Genomic DNA, 23,518 nt, shown 5'->3' with positions numbered 1-23,518 from the left:
AAGGTGACCCTATTCATCTTTGGAGAGACTGATATTTCATCCCCATTTTAGAGATAAGTAAACTAAAAACCAGAGAGGGGCAGCATCTGGATCAAGGTCACACAGCAATCAGGATTCAAACCCAGAGCTCATGCTGTTTAACAAGCGACCACATTGCATTTGCCCAAATCCATGTATGATTGACAGTTGATGTCTCTCTGTTTGAAGATGAAAAAGAAGACAGAAGAAGAAAGACTGGAACACTGAAGTACATTTAACTTGTCAGGACTAGAAAAATATGTGTAATGGCAAAAGTAAAAGCACTTTGAAAAAGGCTGTGGCCTTCTAGGCTGGCTAAAGCGTTCTGTTCCAAGATGGAAAGGTTTTGCATCCCTCTCTTAAGCTATGTGGCCTTAGACAGGTTGCTTGATATTTCAGGGTCTCAGCTGTCCCATCTTTAAAATGGGTGCATTGATTCTGAGCCACAGGATTAAGGCCATTAATGGTACCTGATGGTGGGGCCTGGCCCTCCCTGCACCTATGCCCTGCCCACCTTGGGCGCCTTACTGACCAGGCGGAGTTCAAGCAGCATACCTGGGGCCCGCTCTGTCGTGATGACCGTGGTGGTGATGATGGTGGATGTCGTGGTCTCCTGGCTCTCCTCCGAGGCTGAGCCGGTCAGCTCATTCTCACCTTTGTCCATCAAGGTCATGGGACTGGTGTCCTCAGCAGGAGCCTCATGGGCCTCATCAGGTCCCATGGGCTCCCCAGGGTCCGGCCTCTGGGGGAGAGTGTGGGCCACATAGGGCTGCGAGGTGAAGGGAGAGATCTGCAGGGGTGCGGGTGTTGTGGGGACTGAACCTTCCTTCCGGTCCAGCCAGAAGGGCTCCTCTGATGGCAGCCGAAGGGTCTCCCCTCCCGCAGAGGCCACAGGGTCGGGGTCCCCCGGTGGGCCAGGCTTTTCCGTGGCAGAGGAGAGGAGACCCAGGCCTGGGGAAGCAGGCTGGGACCCCACCCTCGGGAGGACGGCTGTGGAGGTGGTCTTGGGTCTCAGCTGTTTCCTGGACGAGTTCACCTGCTTGAGTGAAGGCAGCCTCTTCCTGGGCAGGGAGGAGGGCTTGGTGCTGGGCTCCTCTGGAAGCAGTGTGGACAGGGCCCCGGGGTGTGCATGCACAGAGGGGTCTGTCCCTTCCAGCTCCGGATCCTGAAGCTCTTCCCCCGACTGTGCTGGACTTGGAGGGGCGCTTGTCATTTTCTCTTCCAGGCTGTCTGTGCTCAGACTGGTGCTCCCTAGTGCTGCTGAGGGTAGAAGGTAGGTACCCAAAGGGCCAGCATCTCCCTCCAGCGGAGCATCTGGGGGAGAGGAGAAAATACCCCAGTTAGCTTGGGGCTGGGGGTTTTGGGTCCTTCCCCTTCTCTCAGATTCAGAGCGTGGCCCTCCTAAGGTGACTCCCAAGGCTTGTCCGGGCGCTGGCACAGGTGATTAACAAAAATGGGGGGGTGTCTGTTTCCCTCCCTCCCTCCCTCCTGCCCGCCTGCCTTCTGTTCCTTCTTTCTTTCCTTTTCTTCTCCATTTTTCTCTCCCCCTCTCCTTTTGCCGGCCATGGGGACTTGGGGTCGATCATGCCAGCCCTGAGCTAGGCATCAGGGCTATAGAAATGGAGGCCACAAGAGTTTCGCAGCCTAGTTGTACATGAACTGGGAGAGGGGACAGGAAAGTAGAAATAATCATATTTGATGTGATAAATGCTTAGAAAGAGGGAAGTTTTGCGTGCTACCAGGACAGAGGGGACAGGCCCCTCACCCAGTCTGCAGAGCAGGAGCACGGTGGACAGCTGGGCAGCTGGTCCACTGCACGAGGACATCCCACCAAGAGGGTGAGTGGGGTGACAACCAGCCCCCACTCTCTCCTTCAAGCGCTGTGCCCTGGCACGGGCCTAGATTGTCCTGGGGCCGAGAGGGCTTTTTTTTTTTTTCTTTTCCCGTACTAAATAATATATAAGTGACCTTGTGGGAAACACAGAAAGATCTGAGGATTCAGAATCATGAGGCCTGGCTGAGGTCAGCAGGAATGCAAGGGGACAGGGAGCAGAGGCGGGAGCTAATTCCAAAGAAAGCTGGTGACAGGAGGAGGCCGGGTGGGGCCGGGCCCTGGTGGCCTTGCATACCCTGCTGACGCCTTCTGATTTATTTTCCTCTTGAAAGTGAAACCACTTAGTAACCTTAAATAAGGGCAGGCCCCGGCAGCCGTTGGACAGAGCCATGCCTGAAATCAGCTTCGCAAACTTATCTGAGACCCATCCTGCCAATTCTATGGCGACAAATAGCTTTACCTGAGCGTCAGTTTCTTCAGCTGTAAAATGGGGTTTTAATTCCCTGTTTCCTAAGGTTGTCCTCGTTCAATAGGTTAATGCATGTAAAACGTACACACATACACGCCCATAGGGGTGCACCACCCAGAGTGAGTGCCTGGGACATGTCATCGTTTTTACTGTCACCATTGGAACACAGCCCTCAGCGGGGAGCTGGAGTGGTCCTAACATGCTCGATGACAGTCTCAAGTTAGAGGACTGATCGCTGTCCTTGTCGATTTTCTACACAGAGACACTCACTCTGCCACAGTCTCGGGCCCTTTGGCGCTGCCATTTAAATTTATTTCCACAGCCCTTGGAAAAGGCTCGTTTACTTTCACGGAGTTGGCAGCAGTGGCTTAATCTATAGAGGCTGCAACAGTTTGTAACTGACACCCACAAATGTTCCTGTTGGGTAACACTGATTCCGGCAGGCTGACGGCGGTGCTGGGGCCGGTGCGAGTGTAGGGAGGAGAGGACAGGATGTGTGGGTAACCAGAGGGCAGATCAAGGGTGTTCAGGGCCCAAGCAGGCTTCCAGGTCGAAGGTGAAAAGCACTGAGGATTCAGAGTTGAACCTGGGTTCAAATCCTGCCTTTGACAGTTACAAGCCACAAGCACCCAGGCAAGTCCTTTATGCCTCTTTTGTGTAATAGAGATATTCTGTCTACCTCACAGAAATAGGTCCGATGTGGGTCTGCCCCAAAGCTGAGGCTTTTATGCTCATGGCCATTTTTATCAAATGATTGATGTTGGCTATCTTTGTAGACTGTGGAGGGAGAACAGGTGATGGGAAAAAAGGAGTGGAGGATAAGGGGACAGGAAACCCAGCTCCTGAGTCCTGGCTGTGCTTCCACGCAAAGAGCTTGGATGCAGCCAGGGGTTGGGGGATCTGGATGGGGGTCCTATTCTGCACCCTGCTCCCTGGCATAACTTTGTGCAGGCTTCTTCTCCCCACCTTCTCTCTCTGCGTCAAAGGGGCTACTGGGGCTAGATAAGGGCTGAGGGTCCTTCCAGCTCTGACGTTGTCAATTTCTGGACAGATTGTGTAATTGGTAATTCTTCGTAGAGCCTTTTGGTAATCTTGTTTACAAAAGGACAAAGGGACAGCTTTGATCCTGACATTGGCTTGTGAGTTTTGTTGTGTCCTGTGGCTACATTAGTTTCAGTTAGTCCCGTCACAAAAATGATCCCTTGACCACAAGTGGGGGAGGTGAGAGAGAGGAAGAGGAAGAGGAAGGCGGGGGGGGGGGGGGGGGGGAGAGAGAGATTGGGAAAACAAGTTGTGCCAAGGTGATAAAAGGATTATAAGCGACATAAAGCATGTCCGTGGGTCTTGGCCATAATAATAGTAAAATACTTACACCATTTTATTTTTGATTATTTTAACGAGTGCTGAATCTGGGCTAGGCATGTGCCAAATGCTTTGTCTCCTCACTTAATTCTTCACTCTTCAGTTTTTACCTCATTTAATCTTTTCTTATTTGGTAGAAATTATTATTCCTATTTTTTGGATGAGCAAACTGAGGCTTTGGGACATTAAGTAATGTTCTAAGGTCACAGAGTAAATCTGGGTTTCCAACCTCATCTTCCAGATGTCAAAGGGCATGCTACTAGCTCTCTTAAGATTTATGGGGTATTGCCCTGGCCAGGTAGCTCGGTTGGTTAGAGCATCATCCCGACATGCCAAGGTTGCAGGCTCGATCCCCAGTTAGGGCACATACAAGAATCAACCAATGATGTATACATAAGAGGAACATCAAATCTATGTCTCTCTCTCTCTCTCTCTCTTTTCCCCTCTCTAAAATCAAGAAATAAAAATTAAAAAAACAATTATGGGGTATTGTGACCACTGACATCCTCCTCCTCCTCAGCTCTTCCTTCCAGCTCCTCTCTCTCAACCCTCATTCTGTTGCATCTCTGCCGCATGAGCTATCCACCAAACCTCCCAGATGATACTCCCTGTCCCCCCACCATGCTCCTTGTGACAATACAAATTATTCGTTTCCTCTGCCAGACCCATGGGTTGGGTCTTGAAAGCTGAAGACTGAAAAGCTTCTCTAGGAATGCTTATCATGGTTATCATGAAAGTTCATTTCCGGAACTTGCCCCTTTGCCTCACCTCCTAAGCATTCCTTGTTAATTTGGCCTTTTTTTTTTTTTTTTTTTTGTGCCTAGGGCAGCAGGTGGTAATTATGTGCAGCCGGTGCTGACTCTTCCCAAGGCCTGTGATCTCCCTTGACCATCCCAGCCCTTCCAGATCCAACACAGCCCATAAGAGCAGAAGGAAATACAAGAGACAGATTCCATAATCAGCTTTCCCCTGTGCCCTCGGCTCACACCGCCAGGGTGCCAAGTATGAAACCGGCGCTAACCGCAGCGGCTAGGAAGCCTTTTAGGAAGTAGGCCCAGTGGACTGCTCAGCCCTTTTCCTCCAAAAACCAAAAAACTGCCGAGGAGGGTTGCATACCCGCCAGCTAAATGTACCTCCCTGCCCCCAGTGTTCCCAACTCGGCGCTCAGACACGCTGGAATCTCCCTGGCCAGCTCCAAACTCAGGGCCATGTTCACGCAGTAGTCTGCAGTGCGTGCAGCCTGTGAGGCCCGAAGGCCTTGTTCTCTGCTGGGATGCTGGCTGGAGGAGCGCCACATAAAACCAAGCCCTACTGGGAATTAGCTGAACTTGGATTCGGGGGCGTCAGAGATCCAGCACCTTCATAACTTGCTTGAATAGGCTGGTTTCTCCTGGGGTCCCAATGACCACTGAGTTCAATTAACTTCTTTTTCCCAGAGCCCTGAAATTTTTCAGTCACTGCTCTCCCGTTTGGCTGACCCTTTATCACGTGCATTGAGTGTCTGGCTCAAATGATGTCAATCAATCAATGAGTGAAAGCTTTGGGTACCCCCTCTCTGCGGGTTGACACTCTGCAGATACATAGGTATCAAACAGGAGAGATGGAGCTTTAATTAAGTCCATACTGATGCTGCTCTCCTCTCTTGAGACAGAATGGAGCAATATTGAAGGTGACTGAGCATTTGTTCTGTCATCCAAGCAGAGGGGGAAGCACATTTCTCTCTGTTGTCTAACTTGGATGGAGAGACGGGAAATTAGCCTGGGAAGCATCCCATTAAAGTAAAAAATGCAACAGTTCTGAAACTGAAGTGCGGTGTCTTTTTATAATCCTCACTGAGGACACGCTTATTGATGTGAGAGAGAGGGGAAAGCGGGGGGGAGAGAGAGAAGGAGAGAAACATTGATCGGCTGCCTCTTGTACATGTCCCAACCGGAGACTGGACCCACAACCTGGGCATGTGCCCTGACTGGGAATTGAACCCATGCTCTTTTGGCTCATGGGACGATACTCCAAGCCACTGAGCCCCACTGGCCAGGGTGGGCTGAAGGTCGCTGTCTTAAATTCCAGGGAGCTGTGGGATGAATGGCTACCACCGGCATGGATTCCGAGCGGTAGCCTAGCACCCAGCAGGTGCAAAGTGATGGAACACAACATGGAGGAAACAAAGCTGGGGGATAAATGCTCCTGCTATAATGTTCAGTGAAATGAGCAAGATGTGAAATCCTATGGCGTGTATGAAAACGACCAGAAACCATCAAGCAAAAACAAATTGCAATGCCGAGAGTTGTTTTGACTTGAAGGAATAGGTCCTGGCTGCCTCTGGGGGGTGGGACTGTGAGGGTGTGTTTTCTTCCTTCTCTGTGGTGTTCTTCTAAAATCTGTGTAATAAATATTTAATTCTTTCTGAAGTGGAAAAAAAAAAAAGCATGGAAAGAGCAGGAGTGAAAGGCTGCTCTTAGCACCTCCTGATGGAGAGGCTGGGGGTGGGGCCGATGGACAGCAATGTATTGCATTCACTCTGGGTCCTCAGCCCCTTTGCAACTCAGTTCCCTGGTGGGGATGGTGAGGACTCCTCTCTCACTGGACTGTTCCTCTCGTCGTGAGCACCTGTAGGGGGCAGCACTGGCAGGTGCATCAGTTGACATATTTCTGACGAAGGAGCCTACAGAAGTGTTCAGTACATTCTCATATCATGACGGATACCCGATTCAGTGGTGGTTTCTTGTGCCTTCGCCCTCCACAATAAAGGCCTGCCCAGCCTGCTCTGGTGGGTTTGCTTGGCCCCGACACGGACAAAACCAAAAGTTAAATATCACATCTTATAGATCCGAAGGCTCCTAGAGTTTGTGGTGTCAAAGTGTACAGAGGAGAGACTTGAGGTACTGAGAGGGAAAATGGGTTGCCCAGGGTCATACAACACTTTAGAAGCAAAACAAGGCTATTTCAGGCTTGAAACACCACACCGAAGCACACCAAACAAGACCAAAACCCAAACCAGGAACATCTGGACCACCCTGAAGAACACTGGTTAATTCTCTGACTTCCACATCTGGGCTGGATAATCCTTTGCTGGGGAGCGAGCGGTCTGTCCTGGAGGAGGTTGGGCAGCATCGCTGGCCTCCATCCCCTAGATGTCAGTAGCAACGTCCCTCCTACTCCTGGCTGTAACAACCAAAAATGATTCTGGACACTGCCAAATGTCCCCTGGTGGGGTGGGGTCAGGTGGGGAGCAAAATGGCCCCTGGTTGGTGACCACTGGGTTAAGCAGAGTGAACAAAACAGGCGACTTGGCACTGATCTCAGAATGCGGAAGAACTGCCCTCCCGTTCTCAGAGCTGGTCAGCTTTGGTTTGCTTGCATCAGTGGATTTTAAGGTTGGAGAAAGTCTTAGCATCATCCCCATTTTGTAAATGAAAAGTTAGATGGAGTGAGGACTGATTTTCTTCTCCCACTCACATTTGGCCATCAATTTATTCATTCATATTTATCCATCTATCCATTCATTCATCCACCCATCCATCCATCTATCCATCCCATGAGCACCTTTTATGTGCCAGCCACTGGGCCAGGCAACAGGTGCAGGCACCCAGAGGTCCCCCTTGGATGAAGAGCTGGAGCTGATGAGCACACCCTGTTCCCTCCCTGTCCATCAGTCATGCCTTCTGAAGAGTATCAGTGTAAATAGGATTTTGTTTAATCTTCAAATAAAATGTATTTATATTAAAATAATAGTTTTTTTTGTTTTTTTTTTTTAACCTGGAAAGGTGTAATAGCACATAGGAGCATGGGGTTGCAGTCAGAATTGCTCGTGTTCCAGGATCAGCCTGCTGCCAGCTGCCCAGGAGACCCTGGGTAATCTCTTCCCTTCTCTGGCCCTCCCTGTTCTCATCTGCAAGGTGAACTTGAACCAGCCTTATCTCTCCGGGTTGGGAGAGAGAAAAAGGAAATCTCGAGTGGGAAGCACAGTGCTCACGTAGCAGCCCGTCAGCTCTCATGAGCACTGTTGTCACTTTTTATCTGAACAGTCACAGAATTCTTACATGGTATACACTGCTCTGGCACTTACTAAGAAATGCATTTTGAGACATTTCAGTCAATCAAAAAGAGTTAAAGACCAAGGCAACCAGTATCCATGAGTACACACCTTCAGCTCAAGAAAGAGAATTGCTCTTCCCTACCAAGTTCTTCATCTTCTCCACCTCCTGGGGACAATTACTGTTCCGAACTTGACCTTCAGCCTTCTCACTTATTGTGCACATTATTATTTTACTGTTATTATAGTTTATTGTCTTCATTTATTACACATAACAAAGTCTCTGCACAAAATATGGGGTTGTGTGGCATCTTTTAAAACCATATAAACATAGTCACTCTAGACGAATCCTCCTGAAACCTGCTTTTTCCCCACTTCCTTTTGTTCAACACTTTGTGAGATTCATCCATGTTGATAAGTGTAGTTTTGATGGACTCACTTTTCACTGCTGTATAGTATTCCACACATTAGTATCCCACCATCAATTTTTCAGTTCAAACCCATCACGAATACCTTTTCACATCAGCATATAATGGTCACTTCTTTCTTTTTTAATGGCTACCTTAGAGTCAAAATATATATGTTACTGAACCAGGGTTTTATCAGTATTTATGGTGTTGCCATTCTCTGGTCCCTCCTCTCAAATAACTCTGCCATAAATATATATCTTTGGTAAACACATCCCGGTAATTCTTCAGGAGAGTGACCTGAAAGTTGCAGCCTGAGGAAGGAGAGGGGATCAGTTTTTATTGCACATCATTTTATACAGTTTGATTAATTTGCTCCATGCCTGCTATTTTTTATAGCAATAATAGTTGGTAATAATGGTTAACAGTAATGATGAGCTTTCTGAGGTTTGCCACCCCAGCTCCAGGGGAAGGCAGAGAACAAACCCTAGACTTCCTCAGGGTTTCTGACTGCTCTCACAGCGCCACAGGGGGTGGGAAATTCTGCTTCACGGTAATAAAAAAAAATAAAGTTAAAAAATGGGTGCTTAGGGGGGTATTTAGCACCTTAGTCAGGAGCTGATGAAGTTGAAATCCAGAAATTCTAGAATCCTAATGTGGCTGGGCAGGGGTGGCGGGGAGCAGGTGTAGACATTACTCACAGAGGACCAAGTGCCCAGGCCTCAGCCTGGCGAAAGCCTCTGTGGCTTGTTTGGTCCTCAGTCTCCTCAAGGACCAGTAGTTCTAACTTCCTTTCTTTACACCCAAATGCATCCTCAGGACTAAAAGGGGCAGCTTCCTATTCCATCTTCTCCTTCCACCTGGAGATGAGTTCATTGGCAGGGAAATGAGTGCCAGGAAAGAGTGGGGGAGGCTGGAATCACTGACTGGCTATCTGTGATTCACTGCCTCCACTGGGAGGACACAGTGGATGGTGATGGGAGAGGAAGCCAAGGTCTGTAGCAGAGCTCCCAGGCAGCTTCACCCCCGCCCCCCACCCCCGGGAGAAAAGGCAGGAAAATTCCCTCAATACGGGATCATCCCCAACCAGGAGATCATCCAGCAATGGTCTCCGCTGTGCTCAGAACCCATTACTCTGAAAAAATCACCTATGGTGATTAACGTTGGTGATGTCACATAGTTGCAGACAGAGCATGGGAAGTGCCCAAGGCAGGCCGGACCCCATGGGCAGTCGAGGCTCCAGGGTTGCATTCAACACAGCCGAGTGGAATAGCGGATAGGTTCACCTTTTCATTTTTAGGATGCACCAAGGGCCCCGAGTCCCACCATGAGAAAAGCAAAGAGAGCAAGTTGTAGCTTCAAAAGATGTTTTTAGACACCCCATCATCCCCATAGCTATGGTGGTAAACACCCTGCTACTCTCCCGGACTTTGGTCCATAACCCTAGCCCATTCCACTCACAGTAGCCAGAGGGATCTTTCGAAACCACCCATGCCTGGGCCCCCGGTCCTCTCTGGTAAACGTGAAATTCCTTGCCTTTTCCTGGAAACTTCCTGTTGATCTGTCCCAGCAAGCTTCCCCATCCTCTCCCTCATTGCCTTCCACAGCCCAGTGAAATCACTTCAGTTGTCCATAGTTCAGCCAACGTCTCTCGCTGTCCCTTCCCTCTAAGAGCTCTGTCCCTTTGCATAGGATGCTGTTTGCCTCTCTCTGATTTTCCTCATCTTCCCTTAGGTCCTGACACCACCGAAGAGACGCATCCCAGCATCGATCCCACTACCATACTCGGCTGTATTTTTTCTTGCCTTCCCTACTGGGAGTAAGTTTCCCCAGCGCAGCGATCACATGGCTTCATCCCTCAGTCTCCCTAACCTATGCCATCGCCAGGGGCCTGACACATAGTAGGCCCCCCAACCTAAGTATCTATTTGATGAGTCATGAATATCTCTGCAGCACTGGAGGGGAGCAAGATTTGGTGTTAGATAAAGCCCACCTCTCAAGCGAGGGGTCGTAGACAAGTAGGTGGTTGACGCTACTGCTAGCTACCATAAAGGTGAATCTTGGGAAACCTGCGGCTGGGTAAGCAGGCTTCGCTTTACCGTCTCGTGGGTGGGGAGGTGCTCTCGGTGAACGGGAGCACTGACTTGTTCCGACTGCAAACATAACTTCATCATGGTACAAAGGTCTCCCATCCCCATCAATCACACGGCTTGCTTTGGCCTTGGGAGGGCGAAGAGAAGGCCGGCTGGTGACTTTGTTTGGTGCCTGCATTGTTCTGGCGCCACCCCACGTGCTGTGGTCACGCGGATGGAGGGGCGATTTTGGTGCGAGGTACGTATTCCCCCCACAAACAGCACCCCAAACTGCACGTGTCAGCTGACAGCCCAACCTCTCCAGAGTTGCTTCTGAACCCCCGGCGTCCCAGGGGACTCGCAGCAGGTGTTCAAAGCATAAGCCTGTGTGGGCAAGAAAGGAGTCTTTCAGGGTTTCGGCTACCAGAGTAATTATCCGGTGCTGGGGCTCTGTGCGCTGGCTTCGCCCCGCTAAGGGGCCTCCTTTGCAATTCATGTGGGGCTCAGAAGGCCTCGAACGTTCTTTCCTGTCCAGTTACATCTCATCAGAGAAGAGGCCGGGGGAGGGCATCCATCTTCCCCATGAATGAGCCCTGATAGCTGTTGGCACTGGGGTGCGATCCTGCCTTTGTAGCTTTAACAATCTGATTAACTGCAGTGGACATCCTTGCCAACTGATTAACATTTAAACGCTCGGCTCCTTCCCACCTCCAGCCCCCACCCCCACCCCCTCACGCCTACTCCATTCATGCCACAGGGTTGACTTGGTGGTGATTTCTTGCCGGTAGCGGTAGCGAGGGGGAGAGGGACCCGGAGTGATTTATTTGTGTACATGAAAATCAGCGTGTCGTTGGGGGGTGGGGGGGGCGCACTGCGAGACTGACACACGAGACAACTCCGAGAGAAACCCCGCGGTGGGAAATCTATCGATGGCAAGATTCAATTACCTCTCTGCTCACATAGATAAATATAATACTTGGGAATGAATCCAGACAGTTTGCAAGTGAGTTTAAAAGACATTCTAAGTTTATTTCTTGTCACCTGTTTGCTCAGCTTCCCAGGCAAGAATAAAGAGCAAATCTGCATCCCAGGACGCCTACAAGCCGTGTTCAGCCGTGGAGAAACCCCGGGAGGTCAGGAGACCTGATCAGCCTCAGCACTGACTATGCCTCCAAACGGCTCTGTGACCCTGAGCAAAGTCCATCTCTCAGGGCCTCGGCTTCTGGCTTTGTAAAGTTAGGAGACTGATCTCTGCCTGATCAATCCCAAAGAAACAAAAACTGGGGTGAAGCGGGGAGTTGCGTGTACAATTGAGTTTTAAGACCTTCACAGCAGTTTTACAACGTGGATGCTTCATTGGTCCCTTTCAGAGGTGAGGGCAAGTCTCTCTTCAAACACAACAGACAGCAGTGGCTTTATTTGCTGGGACAAATAAGACCTTCTCATGGCTTTATCTGGGGTGCTGAAATGCTGTTGTTACTGTTTTCTTTTCCCCAAAAGCAGCTCTTGCTACCTTCATTTTAATGGTGAGGAAGCGTCAGGTGGGGTTTGAACCAGGGCTGTCTGGTCCCCACACCCATGCTCTATGTGATTTGTGTCACCTCCAGCTGGTCCCTGAGCCCTGGCCTGGCTGCCTTCCAGGGTGGATGCCAAGTGCTTCCCACTACAAACAAATTAGCGCAGGATCTGCTCCCGCTAAGCGGTCCCTGGGGACAAAGGAGGACACATGCTGTGCCCCATGGGTGGCAGGGAACCAGGTGCTCCTCCTGGGGGCTGGACTGCAGAGAAAAGTGAAGGAACAACTTCTACCAAGGCAGGATCCAAAGGTACCTCGGAGGTGGGGGAACCAGCCCAGCACCATCATTTTACAGTTGGGCAAACTGAGGCCTGTGGTCGGAAGGGCAAAGCTCTGGATTAGCAACGTCAGGACGCCTCATTAACTCACTCTGTGGCCGCTGGGAAGTCCACTCTCATCGCTGGGGCTCAATTTTGTCCTCTGTATAATGGAAGAATTTCTTCAAATAAAACCTTAGGAGGAATGACGATACATGTGAGGGCAGATCCAAAAAGAAACTGCCGTTTACTTATAAGAAATTGTGCATTTAATTTTAACATGTTTAAACTTCAGTCACCTTCAAATTACTCTCCATTTGATGCAATACTTGTATTGAGACATTTTTTCCACTGCTCATAGCAGTTTTTGATGCCTTTTAGTGCGACTGCTGTCTTTTGCTTCACCTTTTCCACCTTGGCAAAACGTTTCCCTTTGAGGACTTTTTTTCATCCAGGAAAACAAAACCAAGTTGCTTGGGGCAAGATTGGGTGAATAGGGAGGGAGGGGCATGGGGGTCATTCCGGATTTTTGTTTTTGTTTTGGTCAAAAACTGCTGAACACTCAGCACAGTGTGGACAGGTGCACTCATAAGTCACCTATCATGAAATGGGCAAATAGGTTGTCTTCAGAAAAATTCACTGAAGCTGAATGCAGCCTCTCACAACAACACCAGCTGGGACGCTGCTACAGATGGGTTCCTAGAACACTCATCTTGTGGGGGGGGGGAGGGGAGGTGGCTGGACTAGAAGGGACCCATCCTCCAGAAGATAATTCTGGTTTCTCTGGGTCCCCCCTTGTAATTATACAGTGAAGGGTTAACTCGGCAGATCTGGATTGTCCACACCTTGCACATTCCAAAGAAAGGTCCCTATTCCTGGGAAGGAAGCTCTAAAACCTGGAAATATCGTGTCCTGCCTGATAAAAATGTCTTTGTTTCCTGGAGACAGGGGGTATTGACAATGCAATTTATGGTGGGCACCTTGGGTTTGGTATGTGACCTCTAGACAGGCCTGAGACTAAGATCAACCACATGGGTGGGCACTTACACCTATGTGACAAACCCCCATAAAGTCCTTGGACACCAAGGCTCACGTGAGCTTGCCTGGTTGACCATATGACCATACTCATGGGTGTCACATGTTGAACATTTCATATGGGAAGTATGCACTGTCCCCACAACTCCACTGGGAGAGGACAACCAGGAGCTGACGCCTGGTCTCTTCCAGACTCAGCTCTATGTGCCTCTTCTCTTTGCTGATCTTAGTCTGCATCTTCTCCCTGCAGCAAACCTGAACTCTGGGTATGATGGCTTTTCTGAGTCCTGTGAGCCCTTCCCGCAGATCATTGAACCTGACGGTGGGGACCACTGAACCCCCATGATCAGCCAAAATGGGACCACAGGGTTGAATCAGGAGTTGGAATGGGAGTCAGAGAGCTAAAAACCTAAGCCACCTCCAATGATGATGATGATGATGATGATGATGATGACAATGATGATGATGATGGTGATGATGATGATAATAATGGTGATGGCTAATGGTGACAAATGCCTGTTATATGCTAGGTCCTGTTATACATACTTCTACATGGATCATTTAATTAACCCCCCTCAATACCCATGGGAGGTAATAATATTATCACCCGCATTTTACAGACGAGGAAACTGAGACTCAAGGAAGTTTGGCCTCTTGCCCAAAACAACACAATGAACAGCTGGGATTGGGATTTGAACATAATTTGTAAAGCACTGGGCAGGATGGTCTCTCATATCCCTGACCCGATGTCATCCAGACAGGAGATTGTAAAGGACAGCTTATCTCTGGGGTCCACAGCTGAGCATCCTGCTTGGAAGAGGAGATGGTGGCTGCTTCTCCTCACTTCTCCCCCACTCTCCCAGCTGACTCTGTCCATGCCAGGCCCACATCTGCTACCTTCTAGGTCAACTTCAAGGGGAACTTGGGCCAGAAATAGGGGAAGCCATTTCATTCTCTTCTACCCCGTCCCATGCCACCTTTTCCCTCCAATCTCATCTGACTTCATAGCACCCATCCTATCCTATCTGCCCCCCTCATCCTGTCCCATTCCATCCCGACCCACCCCATCTTACAACCTTGTACTGAGCACGCGCTCTATGTTGGGGTGATCCAGGATGCACAGCACACCATCTCTCCCCTCAGCCTCCCCAGGTCCAGGTTCTCACCCAGCCACTGAGTTCAGGGTGTGCTGGGGAGAAGGCTGGAGCCATTTAATGCCAAGGCCCAGACTCCTCCTTTCTCCAACTCCTGGGCCTTGATGTCTTCCTCTTGGAGCCCAGCCAGCCTCTGGCCAGAGCCTCATGGGCTCTCGCAGCCGACAAGAACAATGCCTCGGGTGTGCGTGGGCCTTGGGCGGCACACAGAGCCTCCCTTCACTCCCAGGCCCGCCCGGGGGCAGGTGGTCGGTGTGGGACTTGGGGGAAGTACTGGAGGGGGCATATTTAAGGGTCCTCAGAGTGGCCATTGTCAGCCCCCTGCCCCGCAGAGACTACACAGAGAGCCCCAGTGTCCTGATGTCCACCTGGCCCCCTTCGCGGGCATGGTGCCCGCATACACTGGCACCAGGCCACCTCCCCGGGGTGGAGGAAGGATGTCTTTTTATTCTCGCAGCGGCCAACTCTGCCAAGGTTGGCTCTGCTCACATGGGGGTTGTGACACACACACAGAGCGAGAGGGGACGGTGCTGAGAGATGAAGACGGAAAGGTGACCGTCTCCTTTTGGACAATGACTGCAGTGTCATTCACAGTGCCACTAAGTTTTACAGAAGGGCCGTAGCAACTCCCACCTTTTGAACCTTACAATGTGCTACGTGTTTTATATGCACCATCTCGTGGAATCCTCAGAGCTGCTCTGTGATGCACAGCAGGTTCATCTTCCCATTTTGCAGATGAGAAAACTGAGACTCTAAGAGGGAGATTCACTCCCCTGAGAGTACCCTGGGAGAGGGTGGTGGAGCCGGGATTCAAATCCCGGTCTGTGTGACAGATGAGTCCTGCTCTACTTCAGGTACTGTTCCAAGTATTCTAAATACGTTCTCTTATTTACTGTTCCCAATAGCAATCCATTCATTCATCCATTCCGTTATTCGATCATTCAGCAAACTCCCTGAAAACCCACTGGGTGCCAGGCACTGTGCTCAGCCATGTGGAAGGAGGTGTAAAATGTGTTGGAAACAATCTTTGTTCTTGGGGGGGGGGCAGTGAAAGGGAGGTGATCTAACTCAGAGCCCCTGCTTCCCCTCCCCCAAGGCACCCACACCTTCCGAGGCTGTGGAGCCAGGAGCAATGGGTGTCCTGAGCTTTGTCCTTTACCTCTGCCTGGGTTGTCTGAGTTTTACACTTGGTATTAAGATACCCAGACAGGGCCTGGCTGATGATAAGAGCATTAAGTGGGGACCTCAGGTCTCTTATGTCCAAAGCCCAAAGTAAGGATGGTCATGGAGGCCATAGTTAGTTTCTTTTTCCCAAACATCCTTTTAATGTTTTTCATAAACTTTGACTGAAGTGTAACAGATACATAGAAAAGCCCACTCCATGAGCTTTCTCAAGCTGGACACACCTGTATGAGTAGCAACCAGATCAGGAAGCAACAATTGCCAGCACATACTACGTTTTCTCATCACCCCTCCCTGCCCCCCAATATTCCCTATTTTGCCGTCTATGGTTGAGGATTAGTTCTGGCTGCTTAGGAATTCATTGGATAATTATGCAACATTTTCTTTGGATCTGGCTTCTTTCATTCATTGTATTTGTGAAAGGGATCTACGTTGTTCTGTGCAGTGGGAATTCATTCCTTTTTTTATTGCTGTGTGGTATTCCGTTTTTTGACTATAGCACAATTTATCCATTCTACTGCTGATGGGCTTTTGAGCTGCTTCCAGGTTTGGGCTGTTACACAGAGTATACCTGTGAATGTTGCATTACATGCTTTTTTGGTGCCCGTATACCCGTTACCGCTGGGTATGTTTCCAACAGAAAACTGGTTGCACAGTATGGCACGTTCATCTTTAGTAGATACTGCCAAAAATTTAATATATATCTTTCAGTTTTGATAAAAAAATCTATCCAGTTGCTTTCCTACCACGCAGTAACTTGCAGACCGACAACAAACTAGTAATAATTCCTATTTTTATTGCCATCTTGTTGTTCCTATCCTTCAAGGACTTGGGAATAAAGGCACATGCTAAGCACCACATGGATGGTTTGGATAAACCCCTGAACCAAGTAAATATCCAAAGAGGCCAATCAGATATTATTCCAGTGCAAATTTCCACTTCCTAAGGGCTGGCTGGCCATGCTTCCTCTTCATTTTGGTGCCTGGATCCTTAGTGGACACCTAATTACATCCTTGAGTGGGGATTGCTTCTTGTAGCCCCTCTTTAATGAGACATGAGATAAATCCAGGGGGCAAGGCTCATTCATCTGCAATGAGGTTTCAAGATGGCTGCCCACTTAGAGCGGCAGGAAGGAGGGGTGGGGGTAAAGGACGGGGAGGGTGGGGAGTCCAGCCATGGGGTGGAGCTGCAAGTGGCCAGGAGACACCAGGGAGCGCTTTCCATGAAGCTGGAGACAATGCCTCCCTCATGCGCCATCTTGAACCCCTCTTGGATGAAGAAGAGATGAAAGGAGGGGTGCAAAGATAAAATTGAGCAATTAAAATCTCCAAGAGGTCTGAATCCACATCTTCGCTCTGCCAGTCGCTGGAGACATCCATAGCTTCTATTCTGCAAACTCGTCTGTTACTTTTTTTATCACCATGTCTTTGCTGGTGCTGTTTCCTCCACCAGGTGTGCTTAACACCTTGACACACAGAAGCACACACATGTGCGAGTGTGCCCACACACACATCACAACCATCAGCATCAACATCTGTTTCCAAAATCCTTGCTAATTCTGTTAGAACTTAAAAAGCCTCCTGCTTTTGTTGGTGGCGCTTGTTTGTGTGTGTGTGTGTGTTTAAGAGATGCAGAGGAATTCTTATTTTATAATTGGGGACATTGAGCCCCAGGAAGGGAAAGTGACTTGTTCGTTATTACCCAGGAACTCATGAAGATGACAACTACTCTAATAACAGTAGCTCAATAATAATAATTAGCCCTTACTACGTGCCAAGAACTGGGCTCAGCACCTCACCACGCATCATCTTATTTAGTCCTTCTGTGTCAAGTCCTGTGTTTGTGTCTATTTTATAGATAAAGAAACTGAGGTTCAGAAAAATTGCATTATTCTCCTGAAGCATCTGAAGGCAGGCTTAGCACCGTCCCCAGGTCTGTGCAACTCCAGGGAAAGTGTCTTTAATGGTTTCTTGTGTTCTTGACTCTCTGACCCCCTCCCCAGGGCTCTGCGTCCTGGTAGCGTTCTTCTCGTTATTGAATGGCTTCTTGTTCCTCTTTTCCTGGTCCTCTCCCTTTGTGTCCTGGGCTCGCAGTGTAGGAATGGCAACTCATTGGCCACAGCTGGACTGCCTCTGGTGGGCGAGGTAATGCAATATTGATCTTCCCAGGTATTTCTATTCCTGTAGCCAAGTGGAAGGGAGATTAATGCAGGGCCCCGGCGGACAGCAAACAGCCTCTGTAGGGCAGCTTCTGTGACAGGCAGGATAACACGCTTTATTAGCCTCGTGACAAGACAATGTCTTGCCATAATTTTTGATCAGAGACTGGGTGATGTTAGCATCTAAATATGTTCGGGAAGCGGTCATGCTGTTTAAGTAGCAAATGAAAAAAAAAAAAGTCAATGGTGGGGGCTGGTAGGTTGGAGGCTGTGGTTAATCTGTTTTCCAAGGGCAGGGAAGATGCAATGCACACTCAGACCTCCAAACGATGAGGCCAGGGTTCCAACGCTGACCCTGGGACAGTGCCAGGGACACCTCCCCTACGCTCCAGGTTTAATCATCCATTGATTAATATCAATTTGTTGTTCCACTGATTTATGCATTCATCAGTTGATTCTTGTATGTGCCCTGACCATGGATGAAACCCACGACCTTGGCCTACTGGGACGACGCTCTAACCAAATGAGCTACCAGGCCAGGGCTTCAATATCCTACACTGCACAGAACAGCCCCCACAGCAAAGAAACTTTGACCTGTGCATGCTACTCCGTGACCCCCAGGTTTTCTTCTCACTTCATGGGGGTGCTTCTGGAGAACTTTTAGCACAAGGGTTTATATGATCAGAGTGAGGCTCTGAATCCCTCTACTTGCTGCAGGGAGAGAGGACTGTAATGAACAGAAATAAATGCTGGGAGACCAGTTCAGGAAGCTCACTAAGAGTTGTATGACCTTGGCCATACCATTCCTCCTCTCTGAGCCTCAGTTTCCTCTTAGGTAGGATAGGGGTGGAGTGATGAGACTCCACCTATTGCTTTAACAGTGCTCTATGATCTAATTCTGTCTAATTTTCTGTTGATGCTGGGTGACCTCCTTTGGAAGAGGAGACAAGATCTGAGAGGCTGGCTCTCGTGAAAGGCAGAGTCATTGTGCAATTTGGCTGATCGATCTTCGTGCCTCATCAGCCAGATCTGCTCCACGTTAAAAAGGAACTCCCAAGGCAGATGATACTTTGGAAGGAAATTGAATTGGAATTTAGTTGATGGCCTGGGCAATATGCCACTGCCATTAAATTACCCTGAAAAGCCAGTCCATTGTTCTATACAGAAGCAACATGGCTTTGTTCGGCAAATACCATGTGTGTGAATTCAGTTTCTTCCCCACTGAGCCCACTATGAGTAGAGGCCTCTCTTTGATGCCAGTGGGCCAGATGCAACCCCCCTCCCCCCCATTGCCTTCACACACATCCTGCCTGGGAGGTTCTGACAAGTCCCGCCGCAGAGAGAAAACGGGTCCAGCTTGGTTTAAACCATGCTTCTCAAATCGTTTGCACACATACCCCCCTCCCACTCTCCCCTCTGTCCACATCTCACTATTTACGTCGTGTGTACAATAGGCTTCCCCGGAGCTCCTGTCTGGGAAATGCTGACCTACACATGCAAGTCCAACGCTTCCGTCTGGCCATGGAAAGCTTCTTGCATTACATTGCCAACCTGGTGTTTTATTTTCCAGCACTCAGCCTACAGCCGTTTCAAACTCCCAGACCTTTTCCACCTCCCATGGTTTGGAAGGGCAGGCAATAAAATGCAGTGGTTACAACCAAGCCCGGAGTCACTGAATCCACAGAATCGTATTTTTGCCCTTTCCTTGGAGCTGAGAGTGAACCTCCGTGACCTCAGTCTCCTTACCTGTGAAATGGGTGTAAGAGCATAACCTCATAGGGCAGTGGTGAGAAGTAAATGAGCAGATGCACGCAAAGAGCCCAGAACATAGTACACAGTCCCTCTCTGTATTGGGGTTCACTTATCGTGGCCTCACTGTATCGCGGGATTTTTAAAAATATTATATTTAATTATTTATCACGGATTTTTTGCTATATCGCGGGATTTTGCGGTACTGTATATGTATGTTGTTAAAGTTACGTAGGCTTAAGAGTGTAGAATAAATGTAAGGTTCCTACTTCGTGGGGGGGTCTGGAACATAATACCCGCGATAAGTGAGGGAAAACTGTAGACACACAATGGGTTAGGTCTTAATTTAATTATATTGCTATGACTTTGTGCACAAGATTCCCTCAGTTGGAACTACCCTCTCTCTTCTTGGCCATCTGGTGAACCTCTACTCATCCTAAACGTTATCTCTCTGTAGAGCCTTCTTCACATTCCTTTGGAAGACATCAGCACTCCTCCCCCCATCCTCCTTGCCTTTCTTCCTTTCTTTATTCAGTTGATTTAATTGAGCTCCTGCTCTGTGCCTGCTACTATTGTAGGCCTTAGGTCAGAGTGAACTGACATGGTCTCTGACCCCCCTGGAGCTGAAAGTCCAGAAGGAAAGACAGACATGACATAAAGCATGACACAGGAATTAACTGCAGCCAGGGTGAGGGCCAGGGGAATACTTGCTGGGCCCTGGTTTCTATTCTTGCTCTTAGTATGCTGCATTTTAATGACTTGTTTTCAGACAGCTCTTCCCCACCAGACAGGGACTCCTTTCAGGAGCTGGAGAGCGCATGCCTGGTGCAGCCCAGGTTGGGGATGACCTGCATCCCTCTGTCCCCTTTGACCACACACACTTGCCAGCTACAGGGACATCTACCACTTGGAAGCAACCATAAACCCAGCCCCTTAAGGAGAAGAGAGAATGACCTGGTTTATTCTATTTGAAGAACTCAGAGTTCCCAGCACCCTGGGTGCCTCTCAGAGCTCCATTTCTATTTCTTAAAGAAAAATAATAAACCAGGTTAGTGCTAAAGAAGATGAATAGGAACCGAGGCAGGCTCGCTGGCGGTCTGTAGCTCTCTGAGGTGCTATCCTTGTCAGTTCCAGCGAGAGGGAGAGAAAAAAGACACCATTCTCCAAATAGCTCTTCTCTTTTTGGGGAACATGTAATCGTCTCAATTAAAACACAGACCAGAATATTTAATGGCACGGAAATTGATTTTGATGCTATTTAAATAATTTCCCCTAGAGAAAACGGGCATTACTTGGCCTAATTTGGTGGAAGCAATCATTTCCTCCCCAGCCCAGAACTTGCGTGCGCGAACAGATCGGAATTTGTGTCAGGCTCAGAGGAGTTTTCCAGGCATCGAGAAGGGGAAGGAGCTTAAGCCAAATCTCTCGGGTCAGCTTGAGAGGTGCACAGGGCGCCAATTAAAGAAAACTTGCCACCAACGACACCATCTTCAGCAGCCCCCAGGGCATTTTCGTAGGGAGAACTTGTATCCCTTAGCATGGTCCATGGTGTCACTAAGAGTGGGACTGAGTGGAGGAGGGGTCCGTGATGCATGATTCCTCCAGCCCTAAAACACGTCCAGTGCAACATGAATCATGAACGCACCACACCCCGTAGGAGAGCCACATGCCAATTCTCTCTAAGGTGCCTTTCCTGGGAGAGAACATGAGCCAGGAAATGGACCTGCATCTGCTGCCCACAAGGAACTCTGCTAGGCACTCACAGATGTCCTGTGGAAATTCCACATCAGAAATTATTATTGACAAAGGAGAATCCATGGTGGAGGGCCAGGGTCGGCCAACTACAGCCCGTGAGCCGAGTCCGGCCCGCCATCTGTTATAGTAAATAAAGTTTTACTGGCATGCAGCATGTTTTCTCCTCTACATGTTGTCTCAGAGATGGAATGGCCAGCAGAAAGCTGAACCGTTTACTCTCTGGCCCTTTGCAGGAAAAGTTCACCAGCTTCTGGTTTGAAGTGTGAATATATGGCATTACCATTTGAGTAGTGAAAAGTAGAAAAAGTAGAGAAAAGTCCAAAAAGTAGAGAAATGTAGAAAAAGTAAAGTTTGGCAATTTCATGTGGTTCAAACTAAGGCCCTATTTTGGGGTTAAACTCCAGAGACCGTACAGCTTGTTTCTTTCATCTTCCTTATTTGTGTTTGTGTAGTTAACAGAAGTAAAGACCAGAGAGGTTAAGCGATTTGCCCCAAGTCACACAGCTGGAAAGGGACAAGATCAGGACACAAACTCAGGAGCCCGACTCCAAGATAACTGCTCGTGTTGCCCCTGTGGCTCCTCCCAGTGAGCCCTGACAAAGGCTGTGCTCTGTGGTCCACCTTGGTGCCCTCGCAGTCACCAAAGATGAACATCCTCACTTGTGGGGATGTCCCCAGCAAATGCAGCCTGGGTCTGACAACAATCCAGAACTGGAAGGACCCCGAGTTTATTCTTTGTGTTACCAGCAGTAAATGTTGTGATTGAAAGCCCCACTCTGAGAGGTGGCCCAAGGTCATCGTAGCTGTCCCGGTGGAAGGGTTTAGAGTTATCTCAAAAGCAATGTGGCAGAGGTGACATTGCTAAATTTGCAAAGGTCATTCTACTTTTCTGGCTGAAGCTTGTGGAGGGGAAAGAAATGAAAGCATAAAGGCCAGCCCAGGTGAGAGATGATGAGGCTTAGCCCACAGTGGAGGCTGAAAGGGGAATAACGTTTGGAATAGATCGGCTTAGAATCAAGAGGTCTTGGGGTTGGTTTGGATTTAGAGAGGGAGTGGGCTGAAAGAGGAAGATGTGTCAGGATGATGCCCGGGTTTCTGCTTGAGCAACCGGGCGCAGAGTGGAGACTTCCCTAAGAAGGGAAATAATGAGCAAAGACTAGTTTGGGGAGGAAGGCCAGATTTATCATGTAGGTCACTGCAGGAAGGGGAAACTGGCTATCTGAGTTGGTTGTTGGGAAGAATAAGTGAGGTCACGTTTGTGCAGAGCTAAGCATTTAGTCTATGTTTCGTAAGTGCCTGGTTTAAGGTGGTGAAAGAATGTCAATACAGGAAATGGGGCAGGATGGAGAGAAGGTGGCTTCTGGAGCCAGGGAGACCCGAGTTCAAATCCAGAGCCTGCCCCTTACTCTCCAAGCAACCCTGGATGCCTTACTTCACTGACCTGAGTCTTGGTTCTTCATCTGGTGGTGTGGGGACATGGATGGAGGCATGGTGCTAAGTGACAGACAGGCATGTTTCCCTTAACCCTCATATACATGCAAGTTGGAACTACTGCTACCAGCTTTGGGTTACATATGAGGACAATGAGGCTCAGGGAGGAGAATGTATCTGCTCTAGGTCACACACTAAGCAGTGGAGTGGGCCTTGGGAACAAGGCCCGTGGGCTCTGCAGCAATTAAGGTATCTGAGTACCAGCGGTTACCTCCTGGGTGGTTGTGAGGATGAGACCGAGAGGAGGACTGATATGGTATCTGGCACCCAGTAGACCATGGGCAGATGGGAAGTAGTTATTGGTATTGAGGTCTTCCCATAAGAGTGTAGGGGAACCAGGGCTGGGTGTTCTGGAAGGCTTCCTGGAGGAGGTGGGATTAGATCTGAGACTGAGTGGTAGTCAGTCTAGCAGGAGAACACTGTGGGAAGAAGGGAAGACAGGTGTGGAAGCTCTAAAATACGACATTAGTCATTTTCTGGGTTGTAAAGAACCCAAGTGCTCTGTCTTGTGCTCAAACCATTCCTTGTCTTTTTTGTTGCTCCTGGATTCTAGTGACCTCAGGCTGGTATCTCTTTAGAGACTGAGCTTCCTCATGGGAAATAATTGGGGCTTCACGTCATGGGCTTTCAGCAGCCTCCCATCAAGCTGTGCATGTGTGGGTCCTCCTCTCTCCACCTGCCCTTTCTCACTCGGAGTTCACGGTGTTCGCTTAAACGTCACCCCTGCATTTTTCTAGACTAGGTCAGTCCCCATTACGTGCTCCCTGAGCTCCCTGTGTTTCGAATTACTTCTTCAACTTTTGTCCTTCCCCCGAGCAAGGAAGCTTGAGTGTGGGAATGATCTCTGCTTTTACAAAGTCAGTACCAGCATCTCTGAGACAGGCACATACAGGAGGCTAAATAAGTCCTTGAATAAACAAATGAACAAAATGACTTTGGATACTGCCTCCTGGTTCCTGTGCCACA

The 23,518-nt window shown here is 49.1% G+C and overlaps 1 protein-coding gene across 3 annotated transcripts in view; it reads right to left on the bottom strand.

Moving 5' to 3' along the window:
• The window catches only part of SEZ6L (seizure related 6 homolog like), a 159,960-nt gene that overhangs the window by 58,457 nt on the left and 77,985 nt on the right, over positions 1-23,518 (bottom strand). For all 3 annotated transcript variants that reach the window (XM_090291691.1, XM_090291692.1, XM_090291693.1), the window contains exon 2: positions 574-1,332. In XM_090291691.1, coding sequence (XP_090147817.1) covers positions 574-1,332 — 759 coding nt within the window. The remainder of the gene's footprint in view (positions 1-573; positions 1,333-23,518) is intronic.

Source organism: Furipterus horrens, unplaced genomic scaffold (genome assembly GCF_987537825.1).
Source record: "Furipterus horrens unplaced genomic scaffold, mFurHor1.1.pri manual_scaffold_11, whole genome shotgun sequence".
Classification (NCBI taxonomy): Eukaryota; Metazoa; Chordata; class Mammalia; order Chiroptera; family Furipteridae; genus Furipterus; species Furipterus horrens.
The sequence above is the reverse complement of the archived record's forward strand: the minus strand, read 5'-3'. Positions and strand labels throughout refer to the sequence as shown.